A 17,402-nucleotide genomic window follows, 5' to 3' on the forward strand; every position below is an offset into this window, starting at 1 on the left:
TGGCATACATCAGAAAATGCAGATCTTGCCAGCTTTACGCACCCAACACGCATCGCCCGAAAAATGAACTTGTTCCTGTCACTTCCTCGTGGCCATTTCAGAAGTGGGCCATTGACGTGACAGGCCCATTTCCTACAGCAGCTGGGAATGTTCAGTTCCTAGTGGTAGCCATTGACTACTTCACCAAATGGATAGAAGCGAAACCTTTAGCCCAAACAACCGCAAAGCATATCAAAAAATTCATTTGGGAATTTATTATTTGTCGTTTTGGGCTTCCACAGAATTTGGTAAGCGATAATGGCACCAACTTTGCTGACAAGAAGCTACAGCAGTGGCTGAAAGAACTTCAAATCACCCACACCTTTACCTCAGTGGCACACCCGCAAGGTAACGGTAAGGTGGAAAGAGCAAATAAGAGCATCGTCGAAGGCATAAAGAGAAGACTCTTGGAACATAGATCCGGTTGGGTGGACGAGCTTCCACACGTCCTTTGGGCAAACAGAACGCTGAAGAAGACTAGTACGGGAGAAACCCCGTTCAGTCTCACTTATGGCACTGAAGCCATGATCCCAGTCGAAATCGGTCTACCCTCACCAAGGGTCTTAATCCAACCAGAAGACAATGATGCGGAAAGACGGTTAGACCTTATGCTAACCGAAGAGCGCAGAGACTTAGCCGCCGTGCGTGAAGAAAACTACAAACGACAAATGCAAAAATACTACAACACGCGGGTAAAACTCTGCAATTTCAATGAAGGAGACTACATACTGCGTAACAACGAGGCTTCGAACCAACAACGCCCAGGAAAGTTGGCCCCGATTTGGGAAGGGCCATACGTTATCAAAGAAGTTCTGGGAAAGGGCGCATACCGGCTCGAAAGGCTCGATGGCACTCCCATCCCTAGAACATGGAATGGAGCTCAATTACGCAAATGTTATATGTAGATCAATTCCAACTTGTAAAGAAAAGGCCTAGAGCCACTTCTAATGGAAATGATTCTCCTTTCATGATGTATTGATAGCTTGTAACCTATGAACTTCCCTTACGGGAAGAAGTAGTTGCGTGTGGAAGGCGGCAATACCCGCATAAACACAACGCCAAAATGTTAAAAAGTTCTAAGGAAAACCTACACGCAGGTCAGATGTAGGTATAGTTTAGCCATCCTTGTAAGTGCAAGTGACGGTCTTACCCGCACAATCACAAACAAGGAAGCCAAACTTAACTTACCATCTACCACGTTAAAAGGTTAACTTATGAACACTTAAAAAAGGATAAGAAAAACCTACACGCGGTCAGATGAAGGCAAAAGTTCAGCCATCCTACCAAGTGCAAGTGACGGTTATACCCGCACAATCACGAAGGAGGAAGCAAAACTCTAACCCATCATCAACCACGTTCACAGGTTAACTTATTCTAAACACTTGGAAAATTGCTAATTTAAACTAAGTATGCAAGTCATAAGTTTATAAAGCAAAGAATCCAATGAAAGGAATAACAATCGTATATTTCAATGATATATTACAACAGTGGCCGGGTAACTACCCGCCTAAAAGAAATCTATACAAAGCTAAGTCTATCCTAGCAGTGGGAAGGGATCTTCAGGATCAGGCTTCAGGACCACCTCCGCTTGGACCAGCACCGTCAGAGCGCGGCTGTCCAAGGAAAGTCTTAAGGATGTTTAGCCCATCATCAGCAGCAGCAGCTTCATTCACCTTCTCCACCACCGGATGCGGGAAGGCAGCGTACTGGTTCACTGCTTGGTCATAAGCAGCTGCAGTGTTAACATTGAATAAAGGGAAGTTGGAGGGCGGAAAGCCTCTCTCAGCAAACCCTAGACCAAGCAGGAAGCCAGTCTTCTCCCCATCCTCATGAGAAGCGTTGAGGGCTGCGCTCATTGCATCGTCGTAAGAGGTCTCTGAAAGGACCCGACGCACAACCTACAAAAGAAAATTACAAGTTAGAACATTTTCTAATTACAAGTAGAAAGAGAAGAAAAAAAAGAGGATACCTGAGGCAACGCTTCTCGAAGCAGCCATTGGAGGGTAGCTTGACTTTCTTTGTAAGCACGTTCGGCTCCGCTTTTATCAAGGTTGGCAAGATGAACTTCCTTGGCGGCAGCTTCTTCGACGCTTTTGAGTTTCCTTTCAGTGCGGTCAAGCACCCCCCTCTGGTCAAGGATCTCCTGCAGCTTCTTGGCATCTTCCATTGCCAAGGCGTCATGAGCATGCTGAAGAGCCTTTAATTTACATTTAAGCTGCTCATTCTCTTCGCGAAGTGGCTCAGCAACAGCTTCAGCCTTGGCAGCCCTCTCAGTTGAGTTTCGCGCAGTCTCCTTGGCCAGCCGAAGCTGTTCATTCACAGCTTGGGCAGCCTTGGAGCGGGCCTCGAGTCGCGCCTGGACTTCAACCTCGAGGGCCTTGAATGCCTTCTCCTTCTCGGCTGCGGCAGCGGCCAACTGCCGGTTCTCCTCCCGAAGAGCCCGCGCTTCAGATACATCTTTGGCGCGCGCTGCTTTTAACTTGTCGTTTTCACGACAAAGCAGCTCGACGCGGGGCTGCGTCCGGGCCTGGAGAACCCGAAGCTCATTGGTTAGCCTACCCTCTTGGTAGCTAGCCATGGCTTCCCCCAACGCACCATGAGGAGCAGCGTGGCGAGCCCAGTCCACGCACTCCACAGGGGTGCGAAGGGTTGTTCCTCGGCGTATGTTCCATCTTGGAACATACACTTCATTGGAATCCGACACTGCAAAAGAAACAAAGGCAGTTAGGAAAAGATGATAAAAATATATAAGGGAAAAAGAACCCTACGTACCTGTAGGGTCAATAACAGGCCGATAGCCGCCAGACCCATCACCTGAACCTAAAGGAAATCCATCCAACAGGTCAGGCAGACGGGAAGGTGGCATAGATCGGCGGGAAGCCCGGCGCATACCTGATGGTTCGGCCGTCGGTGCCGGGGGCGCAGGCATAGTGGCAGCCGCTGTGGTTGCCATTGTTGGCGCCGCCTCCTCAGCAGCAGTAACCGCCGGCTCCGTGAGAGATGCTGTAAAAATTGCACTCACAGCCGGCGGAGACATCTTCTCAGCCGGAACAGCCTCAGGAAGGCTGGAACCAGCGGAAGCAGGCGCAGGCGCCTGGGTCGACGCCTCGGGAAGGCTGACCGAGCCTACCGTCATTGGCGGGGGAATACTCGCTCCAAATCCACCCTGGAATGCGTTAACATCCACACCTGCACAAACAAAAGTGTTAGAAAAATTTATTTGAAATAAATTTAGACAAGAATCATGATGGTACTTACGGGGTCTCTTGAGCTTGAACGTACGGACGAGCGGGGGCGAACCCGAGGGAACCGGCCTCTTGACACCGGTAACCGTCGTCGTCGTTTCCTCCCCGGAGGTAACAGCTATAGCCTCCGGAGCGGTGGTCTCCTCACCACCGGGTTTCCCCGCCACTTCTGCACTATCTGATTCTGAGTCAGATAGGACTACCGGGTCGGCCGTAGAGGCGACCTTCTCCTTGCCTTTCCCGACGGCAGCCTTCTTCTTCCGCACCAGAGGAGGACCTTCTGCGGATTCCTCAGAAGAAGACATGTTAACTCCAGCAGCAGGCACAGCATTGAGGGGTTCAGGATAGAAGATAGGCTTACCTGGCCGTCGGTGGCTCAAGATCTCTTGGCCCGGCGGGTAAACCTCCACGAACCGACCCGCGGTCTGCTCTAAGATGGGCAACTCGTTCTCGTCCAGAGCACGAGTACCCATCCACGCAGGACCATCTTCCTCCCGCGGATTCAGGAGCGACTGAAGATCGTTACCCTCTGAAATCAACAAGAAAGTTAGAAAAAATCGAAGTCAGCAAAAAGAAACAAGACATACCATAAGGGACAGAGTTCGAACCATATTCGAGGACGATCGGAACCTTATCCGCATTCGCCGCCTTCCACACCCGGCTCATCCCCAGCATCACCATCGCCGACTCCGGAAAACGGAAAACCGGGGACTGGACCCGGGATATCTTCGCGAACCATTCCGCCTCCTCATAGTTGATGGCGGGAAGGTTCGGAAGCGTCTGGCCATTCTTGAACTTCATGGCAATGGGGATGGCTCGAGCGGATATGAAGAAGAACTCTCTTCTCCATGAGCGAAGACTCCGCTCGGTGGTACAAATCTTTAAACCCTTGATACGGGTTGTAAGAGTGTACCACCCTTGGATGCACCTCCAAGTATAGAAGGTCATCAGGCGGTCAACGAGGGGCTCAAGGCCCAGTATCCGGCACACCCACTCAAAGTGCCGGACCTTGGCAATGGCCATGGGGTGCACCTCTGTCAGGTGCACACCGTGCCTCTCTAGGACACGGTACACAAACTTTGTCAACGGAAACCTAAGGTTCCCGTAGACAAAGAATGCAGCATAAACCCCGATCTTGCCACTAGGGGCATCGTACACAGTATGGTGGGGCTCAGGAAACTCAGGCTCGAGAGACTCGAGCATGAACTTCCTGACGATATACTGGTACAGCTCGACAGGAAGAGAACACTGGCATTCGCCAGCAGTCTTCTGATCATCAGCATCGTGAGAAGACATGGTGGAAGAAAGAAGAGATTTCAGAGTAATGCTTTACCGAAAAAGAGAAATTCGCCGGAAATTACTGGAGAAGAAGAGATGAAAGTGGAAAGTGTGAATTGCAAATAACACTCTCCCCCTTTATATAGTAATCGCAATTAATGCGATGAATTTAATACGGAAGAGAGAGAAATCAAAGGTGCAATGAAACTATGACGCGTGGCAAAGGCAAGCTGGCAACAGCTGTCAAAAGGACGTGTGCCAGAGATTTCGCGGCTACGCGCCCGAAATCCCGTGCCCACGCGCCTGAAAAAGCAACTGGAATGACCACATAATGTCATGTCGCCATAACTTCTGGCACGTCCTGACACAGTCAGAAGAAACCGTCGCACGACGTTTGAGGTATTGGGTTGTTATCCATCCACCAACTCTTCAAATTTCAAAATTTAAAAATTTGAAGACTAAGGTTCAAAAAAGTAAGCGGGAAAATACCCCTTACCTTGGCAAACAAGTAACCATAAGCCGGGTGTGGGTACAGTGTAAAGGCAAAACCCTTCACATACCTAACACCCGCAGGGAATTGAAGCCAAAATATTTGGCAACCAAGTAACCATAAGACGGGTGCGGGTACAGTGTAAAGGCAAAACCCTTCACATACCTAGCACCCGCAGGGAATGGACGCCAGGAATACCTTGGAAGTAAAGTAACCGTAAGACGGATGCAGGTACAGTGTAAAGGCAAAACCCTTCACATACCTAGCACCCGCTGAGAATTGAAACCAGGAAGGATCTTCTGGGCAATGCTTGTGAAAACGGAAATAATATCCCCGCATAGCGGGAACATCGAGTACTACGTTGTTTGAGGCTCCAAGATAGAATTGGTGGTTTAAACATAATTGATCACTATGTTCAAAAACTACCAGAACCACAGGGAGAATCCGCACAACTAAGACTCAATGCTCCTGACTTGCGAGGAGGTTACAGACCTACCCGCATCATACCCAAAGACCAAGCAGGAAACTCGGGAATTTCTGCAAGTGACAAGGACTTCCGCGGGAAGAACCCCCATGGAAAACCTTACAAAAACCCCTTTTCAAAACCCTTTGCTTAAGTCCAAAAGTTCACCTCACTTTATTAGACATTCGTGAGAAGAACATTGGACTGGGGGGACTTGAAGAGGTAGGTCCCAGCAGGGCTCAGTTGGTCCCGCATGACTCACCTTGAACAGGGATGTCTGCGCAAAGACCATCTACTCCCGCAGGACCCACCATGCTCAGAGAAGCCTACGCGCAGTATGCAAGCTGCATACGCAGGGAAAAGCCTCCCAATGGTAAAGTAACCCGCCTGTTCCCGCAGTTGCGGATACAAGCCATCAGGGAAGGCTACCCGCACAGCATAGCTACACGCATAAGGCTTAACACTTACAAATATTCAGTGTCACCTGAAAGAATGAGCAAAGGCGGGAGGGGGAAAACTCCCGCCAAAATGGGCCAGTCCGTATGGAGGATCTTTTGCGTGATACCTGACGAGGTAAAGACAAAAGATCTGACCAAGAATGCGACAGCTCACTGACAGCAGCGTGGCAGACAGCACGCCACAGCACTGTGACCAATAGCCGCCGCCTGCCCACCAACTCCTGCCAGACCACGTGCCTAGCCTGCAGTTGGTAGAAGACGAAGAGTGCACGGCACGCCTGCTCTGTGTCAGCCGCTACCTATCTACCACTCACAGGTAGGGCACGTGCATAGGTTACAGTTGGTAGCGTGTTGGGCCGGCTAAACCCCTTGGAAACCCACCTTCGGCTATAAAAGACAGCAAATGGTATTATCATTTGATCATCTACTATCTCGTATAACTTACTTGATAATTGCTCTAATAGTATTCATATACTTTTATATTTAAAGAGCAATATAGACTGATTCTCACGCCGGAGGGTGGTCACAAGGAGGAACCCCCCCCCCTTCTCAGTGACGAGCTCACGGTGTCTGTTTTGCAGGTTCCCTGAAGTACAACTTACTCTGCTGGACCTAACCTTCGAGGGAAACATTACTTAGCCCCCAGATTACCCATAATCTGCCCGGGGTCACTTAGTGTTTCTTCAGTATCACAACGACCTGTTAAGATGATCCCGATCAAATACTACACAATCTTATTTGTATATTCAGTCAACACCAAACTGAGTTTGCTTAAATATTTTCCATAATTATTTGTCGCAAAAAAATTTCAGTTAACAAATCCAATTCACTTTCTAAATAATATATTGTCAACATAACCAATAATGAAATCGGTATTCACACAATGCCTCATGTATACTGTTTTAGGTTTTATTTATATATACTGTATGAATTATAATAAAAACGTGCATAATTATATACAAATATTATTTCTTTTAGATTTAAATTAACATTGTTAATTTAAAATAAAAAAAATAAAGAGAAGACATGGCCCACTTGGTTTCATCCAATAATATTTAGAGTGAGAAACAAAAAAGTTGTTAAAAACACTATTTTGGTAAATACTTTTCAATCAACACCAGTTTGGTAAATATTTTTTCCATTAACACTCTTTTGGGAAAAAACTCTCAAAAATATATAAAAAAACCTTTAAAAAGTATGTATAATTAAAGTATAATTAATAGGAGAGAGAGGCGGGAAGAAAGAATAACAATGCATAAGAGAGTGACATGTGGCATGAACATTTATTTATTATATGGTATAGATAGATTATTTAATTTATAGACATTATTAATTAAATTTATAAACTTTTTTGAGAAAAAACCTGTATGTGAGCCTAAGCTTGGATCTCTGTTTCAAAAGCTTAGGCTTGGCTCGTTTGTTATTTATTAACTAGTTAATTAATTTTTAGACATCATTAATTAAATTTATAAATTTTGAGAAAAACCTTTATGTGAGCCTAAATTTGGCGCGAGCTCATGCAGTACCTTAAACGAGCCGAAGCTTGGATGTGGAGTGTGAAATTAATACATAGAAGTCCATAAGGGGTAAAACTTAAGATTTGTAAGGCTCGACGAGCCTGAACGAGCTGCTCATTCAAGAATCAAGATCAGGCTTGATAACAAGAGCTTAATTTGAGGTGGAGCTCAAAAAATCTGTCTTGTTTAGAGTTTTTTTATCGATCCGAGCTCAATTAGCTCGTGAGCGGCTTGGCTTGTTTGCACACCTAGATTCGAGGATGTTTAAGATTTTAGCAAATTGATAATTTGTCGATCCGTTAATCTATTTTTTACCATCAAATTATTGTAAATTAATATAGTCTGTTTATCTTGATCAACAGCATCAAGAATTGGGGATTGGTGGTTTTCCTGTGTCACCAGCACAGTTCAACCCGTTAGGGCTACGCCTCAGAAAGAGTCCATCTTTGTTGGAATTAATTCAAATGAGGCTTACAGAAGGAAGTGCATATTCGGATGGCAACAAAAGCACCACTGCTGCTACCGATAAGCTAAAAGCTTCAAACTTTCCCGCGTCACTACTGAAGATCGGTTCCTGGGAGGTAATTGTAATTCCACATGTCGTCGTCTTATTGAATCTTGAGATTGACCAACATATGTTTATGTTATTGTAGTATAAATCAAGATATGAAGGTGATTTAGTGGCGAAATGTTACTTCGCAAAGCATAAGCTTGTTTGGGAGGTTCTTGACGGTGGTCTCAAGAACAAGATCGAGATTCAATGGTCTGATATTATGGCGATAAAGGCGACTTATCCAGATGACGGTCCTGGCACTCTTGACGTAGTGGTACATATTAATCTTTAATCTTACATTGTTTAATAATTACTAATAATTACAAACCTATATATATATATATATATATTAATAAGGTAAACGTGTACAGTTTTTATGTGAACAGCTAATGAGGCAGCCACTGTTCTTCCGAGAGACAAATCCGCAGCCCAGAAAACACACATTATGGCAAGCAACTGCAGATTTTACAGGTGGAGAAGCAAGCCTTCACAGGTACAGTCTTTTGTAGATATTTTGACCCGTTAACCCGACTTTCTTGACCCGACCGCTTTAACGTGATATGTTTTGGCAGGCGACATTATCTGCAGTGTCCACAAGGGTTATTAGGAAAACATTTTGAGAAGTTGATACAATGTGACCCGCGTCTTAATTTTCTGAGTCAGCAGCCCGAGATAGAATTGGAGTCACCGTGTTTCGAACCGAGGAAGTCAGTGTTTGACGAGCCGGGTGTATCTAATGAGTATGAGTTAAGCAGAGAAGCGCAACCCGGGCCTACCATCTTCGATATACATAGAACAGCTTCAGCGTCAGGAGGGCAGTCTTCGTCTAGGAGTGAGCTGCATGATACTTCGGGTAGACCAGCTGAGTTCTCTCGTGAAGCACCTTCACCTAGCTCAGGTAATCTTTAACGTAGTGGTCTCAAAATTGTGATTCGGGTAACGGGTGATAGCAGGTTTGGCTAGTAGTTACAGGGCTGGTAGTTCTTGTTATAACACAAACACAGTGAAATAATATCACGGGTTAGGTTTAAATCTAAACAGGCCCAAGTCATTAACGTTTCCCGGGTGAAGTCTGAGTCTTAATGGGTCCAACTCAAAACATTTCACAGGTGAAGTTTGAGTCTAACGGGTCCAAGTCATGAACGTTTCACAGGTTAAGTTCAAATCTAAACGGGCCCAACTTGTAAACATTGCACGGGTTAAGTTTTGAGTCTAAATGGGTCGAAGTCAAACGGCTCACGGTTTAAGTTCAAGTCTAAACGGGTCCAAGTCATAAACGTTTCGTGGGTTTAGTTCGAGGTTAAATGGGCCCAAGTCATAAGCGTTTCACGGGTTAAGTTCAAATCTAAAAGGGTCCATTTTGTAAACATTGCACGGGTTAAGTTTGAGTCTAAATGGGTCGAAGTCAAAATGTCTCACGGTTTAAGTTCGAGTCTAAACGGGTCCAAGTCATAAACGTTTCGCGGGTTAAGTTCAAGGTTAAACGGGTCCAAGTCATAAACGTTTCACGGGTTAAGTTCAAATCTAAACGGGCCCAACTTGTAAACATTGCACGGGTTAAGTGAGTCTAAACGAGTCGAAGTCAAACATCAAACATTTCACGGTTTTAGTTCGAGTCTAAACGGGTCCAAGTCAAGCATTTCGCGGGTTAAGTTCGAGGTTAAAGGGTCCAAGTCATAACGTTTCACGGGTTAAGTTCGAGTCTAAACAAGTCCAAGTCATGAGCGGGTGTACGCATCTACCTTATTTAATAAACGAGTTGTATGTCGGTTGAAATGGCCAGCTTATTCCGCTTGACATATCATCATCATCATCGTACTCAGTATATCCCACCAATAGCAATGCTATGGTAGGGTCTGAGGAGGGTAAGATGTAGACAGCCTTACCTCTATCCCATAGGGATAGAGAGGCTGCTTCCGGTGAGACCCCCGGCTCAATAGTAGTTTTGCATCAAGCCTTGGACATAAGGCACATAGCACTCCATCATCGGGACACCGGCTGATCGGTGCATGTGCCCTTGTCTTTCGGCTATCAACGCCACCACATGATGCCTGATTAACCTTCCGCCACTTTTAACGTTATTTTCACGAGATTAGTAAAATAACGTCAAAATTAGTGCAATTTTACTTTTGCCCACCCGAGGGCTCACACATATATACATTATATGCGCGCACCGCAAGCAGGGCATTCCGCTTGACATAATTAACAAATTTTTATTTATAATAAAATCTTACAATATCATGTTATTCTTATGTTATCTAGTGATGGACATGTCAGCGATCGAAGAAATCCTAAGAGCCAGAACCGAGGGGCTAAAAGATCTTAGCCGATGGGATCAAATCAAAGTCCCCGGGATTCAGCCATCGATGTCAATGAGTGATTTAGTTAACCACATCGAAAACCGAATCACCGAAAAAAGAACCACAACCAACCAACCTCTTTCCCGCGAAGAACAAGAAAGCCTCGAGATTCTGGAAGACATTTCCCAATGCTTGTTTAACGATAGTCAATACGGGTCAACAGACGAAAAATCCGTACTTTCAAAAGTCAACTCTCTTTGCTGCCTGTTGCAAAAGGACCCAACAACCTTTCAAGACCTCGAGCCCAAAACCAACAGTAACGGGCCTGGGATTGGGCCTGACTCGGGCCCGTCAGGCCCAGGTGAAGGGGGACCGGTGGTCGAGGGCGAAAAGGGAGCCGGAATGTCTAGAAAGGACTCGGTTGGTGAGTTGTTGCTTAATCTTCCGAGGATAGCGTCTTTACCGCAGTTCTTTTACAACTTTTAAGATGATTATATGGTGACTTGAGGTAAGGGTAGTTTTGTAACTTCACATTTACTCTCATATGGTTTGATAAGTGTACTTAAGTATGTGTAGGGTGGTTTTTAAGGTTTAGATCTTTGTTTTGACCTTATGATCATGTACATATGTTGATGTTGTTGACTTTTTAACTTGATGCATTTAAACTTGCAATATTGTTTTGGGTTTGTTGATTTGTTTTATGTAAATTCAATGTGGCGTATCTAAAATAAAAGTTAGTAGGTAGTGCGGACTAAAGAAGTTTGTTCCAAGAGAAGTTGATGCATTAAACGAATAAGAAAATAAAACTGCATTTAAATGTACTTTGCCAAGAAAGTTAACTGGTAGATTAACCCGTTCTCGCGTTACAAGTAAAGCCGGTATTTTGGTCCAATGTGGTTCAATTTGGGTAAAATGTTATACGCATGAAATGTTCGCACAGACTAAAAAGATTTTGTTCAAGAGCAGTTGATGCATTTAACGAATAAAGAGCGTAAATTGCACTAAAATGTATTTTGCCAAAAAGTTGAATAGCAAAAAGTTGAATAGCAGATCCGTCCCTGCTCGCGTTGCAAGTAACGCCGGTATTTTGGTCCAATGCTTTAAAATTGGTCTAAGCATCCAATCAAAGTTAACACATGAAAATAAAAATAATGTTAAGATTTAGTAAACAATAAAATGAAAACTACAGCTATGTACATAAATGAAATATCTTACAAAACACTTTTTTTAATGCCGAAAGCTCTATCCCTTTCTTTCTCTGGGTCTATCCTCTCACCCGGAAGGTGGCTAACTCCTTGGTCTTACGAGCCGCTTAGGCTAACTCAAGCAGGTACCGGGAGGGACATCTTAGGAGGGTTTGCTCCTTTCCTCTAGCCTCACCTCCCCTATCGCTTACCGTTAACTGCTACTACAGCTCCCAAAGATATTTTCCCGCTAAAGTAAAGCTGGAAATCGCATCGATACTGTCTTTGATTCTATCCTCTTTCTAAAGATAGATAAGCAAGGTTTTTCTCACTACTGGCAAGAAGCCTTAAGAGAAAAGCTCTTTCTAGTGGAAGAGGCTGGGCAAGCACATCAAAGGGCCAGGTTTTTAGTAGTTCAGGGTTGCCGAGAGCCCCAGTATAGAACTTTTATCTGACTAGGAGCAGCTAAGCCCCTACCTATATAGTCAAGAGGGATGGAGCCCCGAAAGAAGTAAGGCTAGTCGATTTCCAATAAAACTAAAAGGGGAACCTCCTAGCTAGTATCTAGGAGCCTAAAAAACTTACAAACAAAGAGAAATCAAAAGAAAAAACCAAGCCCGAACTAATACAACAAAAAGTTCACAAAATTACACCTACACCAACTCTCCCACTCCAAAGACTACAAAACTACATAAAACGCACATTCAACTAGATATCATTTTCATAACACTTTGATATCAACTTGCTTTTCAAGTTTTCTTCTTCGGGCGACAACGACTTCTTTTGTAATAGCGTGTTCAAAATCATAAGATGCATGTTCATTAATTCTCTTTCTTCTTTTTCTTCTTCTTTTTGTCTATACAACTCGATTCTTTCTTTCATGTGATCAAGTTCACTAGTTATCATATCCCACATCGCCTTAAGTTCTTTGATAACTGCATTCGAATCCTCATCGTTTTATGTTCTTTTAGTCACATTTCTACCTATTGAACGTTGAATTGCTGATGTGGTGGTTCAGGTTTGGAATTGACACGATAGTCTCTTTTAGTAGTCCTTGATCTTTTCGTGCTAGCATCACTTTCTTCGGAATCGCCAAGACTTGGTAAAAAAATACAAAGCCAAAAGATATTGTATGAGAATATGTAACCTATATATAGAAATGAATTGTTAAGGTTAAGGTTGGTATTTCTATGTTATTTACTTATTTTAACTTTTAAGGAACATAATGTTACAACTTTTTCTTTTTGGATGCCAATGGTAAGTTTATCCAAAAGAGAATCTAGCCATCCAATAGAAATGTGCCATGTCAGCAATATAGATATATTAGAAAAAAAATGGTGGTGACTTTATTTTGGCGGTTTGAAGAAAATAATTTGAATTGAATTTGATCTTCCTTCCAACTAATGTTTTTGTCTATGGGGGTTTAAAACCCGAGTCACTATTATTCATTTATTCTTTAGAAAAAAATTGAACTGTTTTAATCTTTGAGGTTTAAAAAACGATCCAGATTAGTCCATCCATCTAACGTCCGTTAGTTTTTCCATTCAACAACATGTGCAATTACTAGTATACCCCTGATTCATTACTAATATACCCTAATTCATTATAAGAGTTAGTTAATTTATCCACTCACTATCAAGCAAATCCAAAAACCTTTTTACTTTTTCAATACGTTATAAGTTATAAACTGGCTAAAAAAACAATCCCAAACATCCCTTAATGTCTCCTCCATACTGTTCCTTCGAAATCAAATCGAACCACCCTTATTGCAACAACACTTAGCCGGTATTAATTCTTTCACATTTAGACCCTTCATCACTGCTTTCCGTCTAGTGTTGTGGTTGTCAACTTCTTGATTCGAAATCGTCATGTTTCTCGCCTTTGTCTACCATTTACCATAGTGTGGTCAACGTATTCATCTAGTCAAAATTTTCAGCCATTCAAAACAATTACTTGCTACTTGTTATGAAAAGAAAAAATTGTATAGATGGGAAAATTATCAAAATAGTCAAGTTTGATAAAAAAAATGAAAATAGGCACTTGAATTTAACATAACACTTTTATGCTTATGCTTCAGAATTTTTTGAAATAGGCACTCAGATTTAACATACCACTTTCATAGTCATCCTCATTTTTAACCAAGCATAAAGTGTCACATCATCCAAGTTGACTAAGGGGTATTTGGGTGAGCTTTTAAAATTGATTTTTTGCTTATTTTCTTATTCAAAAGCAAAAGCAACTTTTGAAAAACTCAAATTTGAAGCTTTTGAGTTGCTTTCCCAAACATATTTTGCTTTTTAACAAGCAAACAATCAAATAAGGAAGTTTTAAAAGCTGACCCAAACACCACGTAAGTAGACTAAGTCTTCGCTTGCGCTAAAACCCGTAAAAAGTACAACAGATTCTCCAGTCTGGTCATTTCAAGAGTGACGCGTTTCCACTTGTAGGCTAATTTAGCCTACCACTCCAACTTATTGATTCGCACCGCCACACAGATCATTAAGCTAAATTAGCCTACCAAATACTTAATATAATTAAACTTTTTTATAAAGTAATTATCAGTGCGGAATCATTTTGGTCCCTGACTTCAACCGAAGTGAACCTTTTCATGTTTTATCCAAATCCAGTATTGTCTCGCTAGTTTACCTGGCCCGTCCGTTTTGCCATATAATTACAAGATGTATGTTGTGCTTTCCAAACATTTTGTCTATAGCATCTTTAGGTGTGCTAGATATAGATTATACTTACAAAACATATGGAATAATTAACTAACAATGCATGATACCTTACTTACATTTTGTGAGGTGTATAATTAAAAACAAAGAATCTAATAACTATATACATAAAGGAGAAACCGAACATATCCTTGTATCCTTAGGAGATAAAGAAGGTTTGATACGGTACCCTACATTTGACAAAAACCTTAATTAATAAAAGTTGATGCTAAATTAAGCTTCATCACGAAGTTACACTAGGTTCCCTTTGTCGGGTTACTCGGGTATACATATACAACTCTACAAGATAACTTGACCCCTCACAAAACCACTAAGTTATATTTATAATTTTATATTCCTTAACTATAGGCAAAATGAAAATGAGGGCGATTATACTCATCTTATGTATTCAACTACTAGCAATATCACTTCATCATCATCTAATACTCTCCAAGGGTCTAACTCTAACCCAACAACAACTTCAAGGTTAGCCTTCATTCGACTTGTTAAATACATACATATTTGCGTGCATGTGACTGTGTATTGATCAGTGTCTTTCTTTCTTGTAGGTGTTGAGGGGGTGGAGATAGACAATGGCAACGCGGATCAAGTTAAACATGAAATCAAGGCTGGGAAGGGTCCATATGGTGGTGCCAATATGAACCATGATCCACGTGCCTCCAAGAACAACGCGCCATCATCACACCTTTCACAAGCCTTTTATATCAGTACTGGTGTTAGTATCGGTGTTGGTTTCTTTATGCCCCTCTTGTTTGGGTTTTAATAAAACGTCGAATTGGCGTATGGTCTTGTAACTTGGAAAGTTGTTTTTTTTTTCTTTTGTAACATGTAATATATGGTCTTGTAATTTGAAAAGTCGTTTTTTACTTTATAAGTTGTAACATGTGATATATATTGTATCGTGTTGAAGAAAACACTCTAATTAACAATAAGCTATTTATAATCAGATTTAAAAAATAATAATAATAATTCCTTTTTGGTATTATATCATAACAACTTCCATTAGATGAATAAATATGACAAAATTGTTAGATGTCATACAAGTACTTGCTAAAAAGCTTCATATGTTGAGCTTGTAGTGAAATGGCAATAGACAAGCTTCCATCATTAATTGGGCTTGGTAAAACGAAACTTAAACCCTCATACGCGATCCCACCAGGCCCCATGAATATGGGCCGACCCCATCTGAAGTCAGCATCATGAATCGGCAGCCTAGCCCAACTCGTTATTCCAAGATTCGGGCATTTAAACGTGTGGGCCCCGCGGACCAAAGCTTTAAGATTGGGCTGTAGTTCCAAATAATCAAGCGCCGACTTTAAATAATCGTTGTTCATCTTCACTAGTGCGTCACGGATTACACTTGCAGCGTACCAAGTGGGCTTCGATTGAAGCGCACCTGCTACCGCTATTGGAGTTGTGGTAAAGATAACGTTCCCAAAATAGCCTGGTGGCAGGGCAGGCTGTAGGCGGGCCCTCCCATCAGTAGCTATGTAAAGCTTGGTGTCCTGGTCATCTTCCAGGCCACGGGCTTTACACACAGACCTCCAAACATGGCCCGAGAGCATTTCATACGAGCTATAATTGATCGTGTTACCGTCTTCTTTTGACTTTGCTTTGAGCATGTTGACTTGGTCTCGGGTCAACTTAAAAATCGAGACCACGGTTTCATCTTGGCCTTGGGGTATGGATTTCATCGGTGGAGCGGGGTGGTACTCAACATGCTCGAAAACGGGCTGTGGTGGGTCCCGCGCTTGGAGGAGGGTCCGGTCTATGAACGGTGGGAGAGTAAGGTCAAGGCCTCGAGCCATATCGGACCACACATTAATAAAATGCAACCCGGACGCACCATCTGCGGCATGATGTTGCATCCCGACTCCTAAAGAAACACCCCCGCATTTAAAATAAGTTACTTGCAATACAAGCAACGGGTACGACTCAATCCCGAGCGAGTAATCAACGGTCGGGATGAGTCTCCGAAGCTCTAAAGTCGGCGCAAAGTCACCAAACTCATCAACCACACCATTAGACTCGGCTTCCACAAACAACACGCCTTGTCCTTGACAATCGATCTCAATCCGACCATCTTCGTCTCTAGATAACCGTCCGCCCATCGGGTAAAACGGGACCAAGGCCCGGCCCAAAGCTTCTTTCATCACCTTTGGATCAAAGAAGTTGGTAGAGCCATTGGGCCGGTAAAAATACACACTTGGTGTATGGAAGTTGGGGACCACAAGATCAACATTGGAGTTCCATAGTTTAATGTTTGGTGTTTCCTCGGATGGTTTAACCATTGTGGATTCTTTAACTATGATCTTCATTGGATTAAATGTTTGATGAAATGACCAAGAGAATATATATAATGATATATTGTTTTGGCCTGATTTGGGTTAAGGTTTGGTTGGGTATTTATAATTTTGGAGCTCACCTACCGCAAACAAGGCCAAGTCAAAGTTCAAAGTTGACAAGCAAAAGTAAAGATAGTTGGTTACTAAATAAAATAAATAAATAAATAAATACACATGTTGATGTCCAATGATTTAAATTAATTAAATTTTTAAACTTGTTTGGTTGATTTTCTTTTTTAATCATAGTACATTAAACATAATTTAAAAAAAAATGCATTGTTATTTTCATTAAACAAAATATCTATACATATACACATAATATTTTATACTAACTACTTTTAAGCTAAGAACTATGATAATCTTATATACACGAGCATATATTTCATTAAATCGGAGTGAAATGTTTTTTTCGTCATTTATATGTTGATCAAACTCAAACGTTGTCCTTTACAAATAATGTATTTAAAAAAAATATTAAGCATAGATTGTCATTTTTTCCTAACACCGTTAATTTTTTTTATTATATTTTTTGTTAAGTTCAAGCATGCGTCAAACAAGTGAGGACAAATATCATTATTTTCTCACCCATTTTATCATACGCTATTAAACCTTATAAGTTAATTAAAGGATAACGCATGAAGTTTGATCAAAACATAAAAGACAAATATTAACAACTCTTTAACATATGAGGTGGATGTGTTTGTGTAACCATTAATTTCTCTTTTAATTTATATATGGTCAAACATAAACTAATAAAGTTTATATATATATGATTCTTAAATTTTTTATTTAGAG

The 17,402-nt window shown here is 42.1% G+C and overlaps 1 protein-coding gene and 1 pseudogene across 1 annotated transcript; one reads left to right on the top strand and one right to left on the bottom strand.

The window, feature by feature from the left end:
* The first annotated feature begins 7,954 nt into the window (after window positions 1-7,954).
* LOC143545403 (uncharacterized) lies at window positions 7,955-10,829 on the top strand. The gene is made up of 5 exons (XM_077037313.1): window positions 7,955-8,071; window positions 8,144-8,317; window positions 8,430-8,536; window positions 8,616-8,941; window positions 10,306-10,829. Exons 1-5 carry the CDS (start codon window positions 7,955-7,957, stop codon window positions 10,827-10,829), a joined length of 1,248 nt encoding a protein of 415 aa, XP_076893428.1.
* Window positions 10,830-15,255: 4,426 nt separating this feature from the next.
* Window positions 15,256-16,586, bottom strand: LOC143545413 (shikimate O-hydroxycinnamoyltransferase pseudogene; annotated as a pseudogene).
* Between the last annotated feature and the right edge of the window lie 816 nt (window positions 16,587-17,402).

Source organism: Bidens hawaiensis, unplaced genomic scaffold, assembly GCF_021521415.1.
Source record: "Bidens hawaiensis isolate Kalapana, Puna unplaced genomic scaffold, B.hawaiensis_p1.1 tig00013943_1, whole genome shotgun sequence".
NCBI classification, from domain to species: Eukaryota; Viridiplantae; Streptophyta; class Magnoliopsida; order Asterales; family Asteraceae; genus Bidens; species Bidens hawaiensis.

Bases quoted from the DNA above. Each gene is read 5' to 3' on its own strand.
- LOC143545403 (XM_077037313.1), top strand. From the start codon at position 7,955: ATGAGGCTTACAGAAGGAAGTGCATATTCGGATGGCAACAAAAGCACC. The intron at 8,537-8,615 runs GTACAGTCTTTT...ATGTTTTGGCAG, and splicing joins GGAGAAGCAAGCCTTCACAG to GCGACATTATCTGCAGTGTC. The intron at 8,942-10,305 runs GTAATCTTTAAC...TATGTTATCTAG, and splicing joins AGCACCTTCACCTAGCTCAG to TGATGGACATGTCAGCGATC.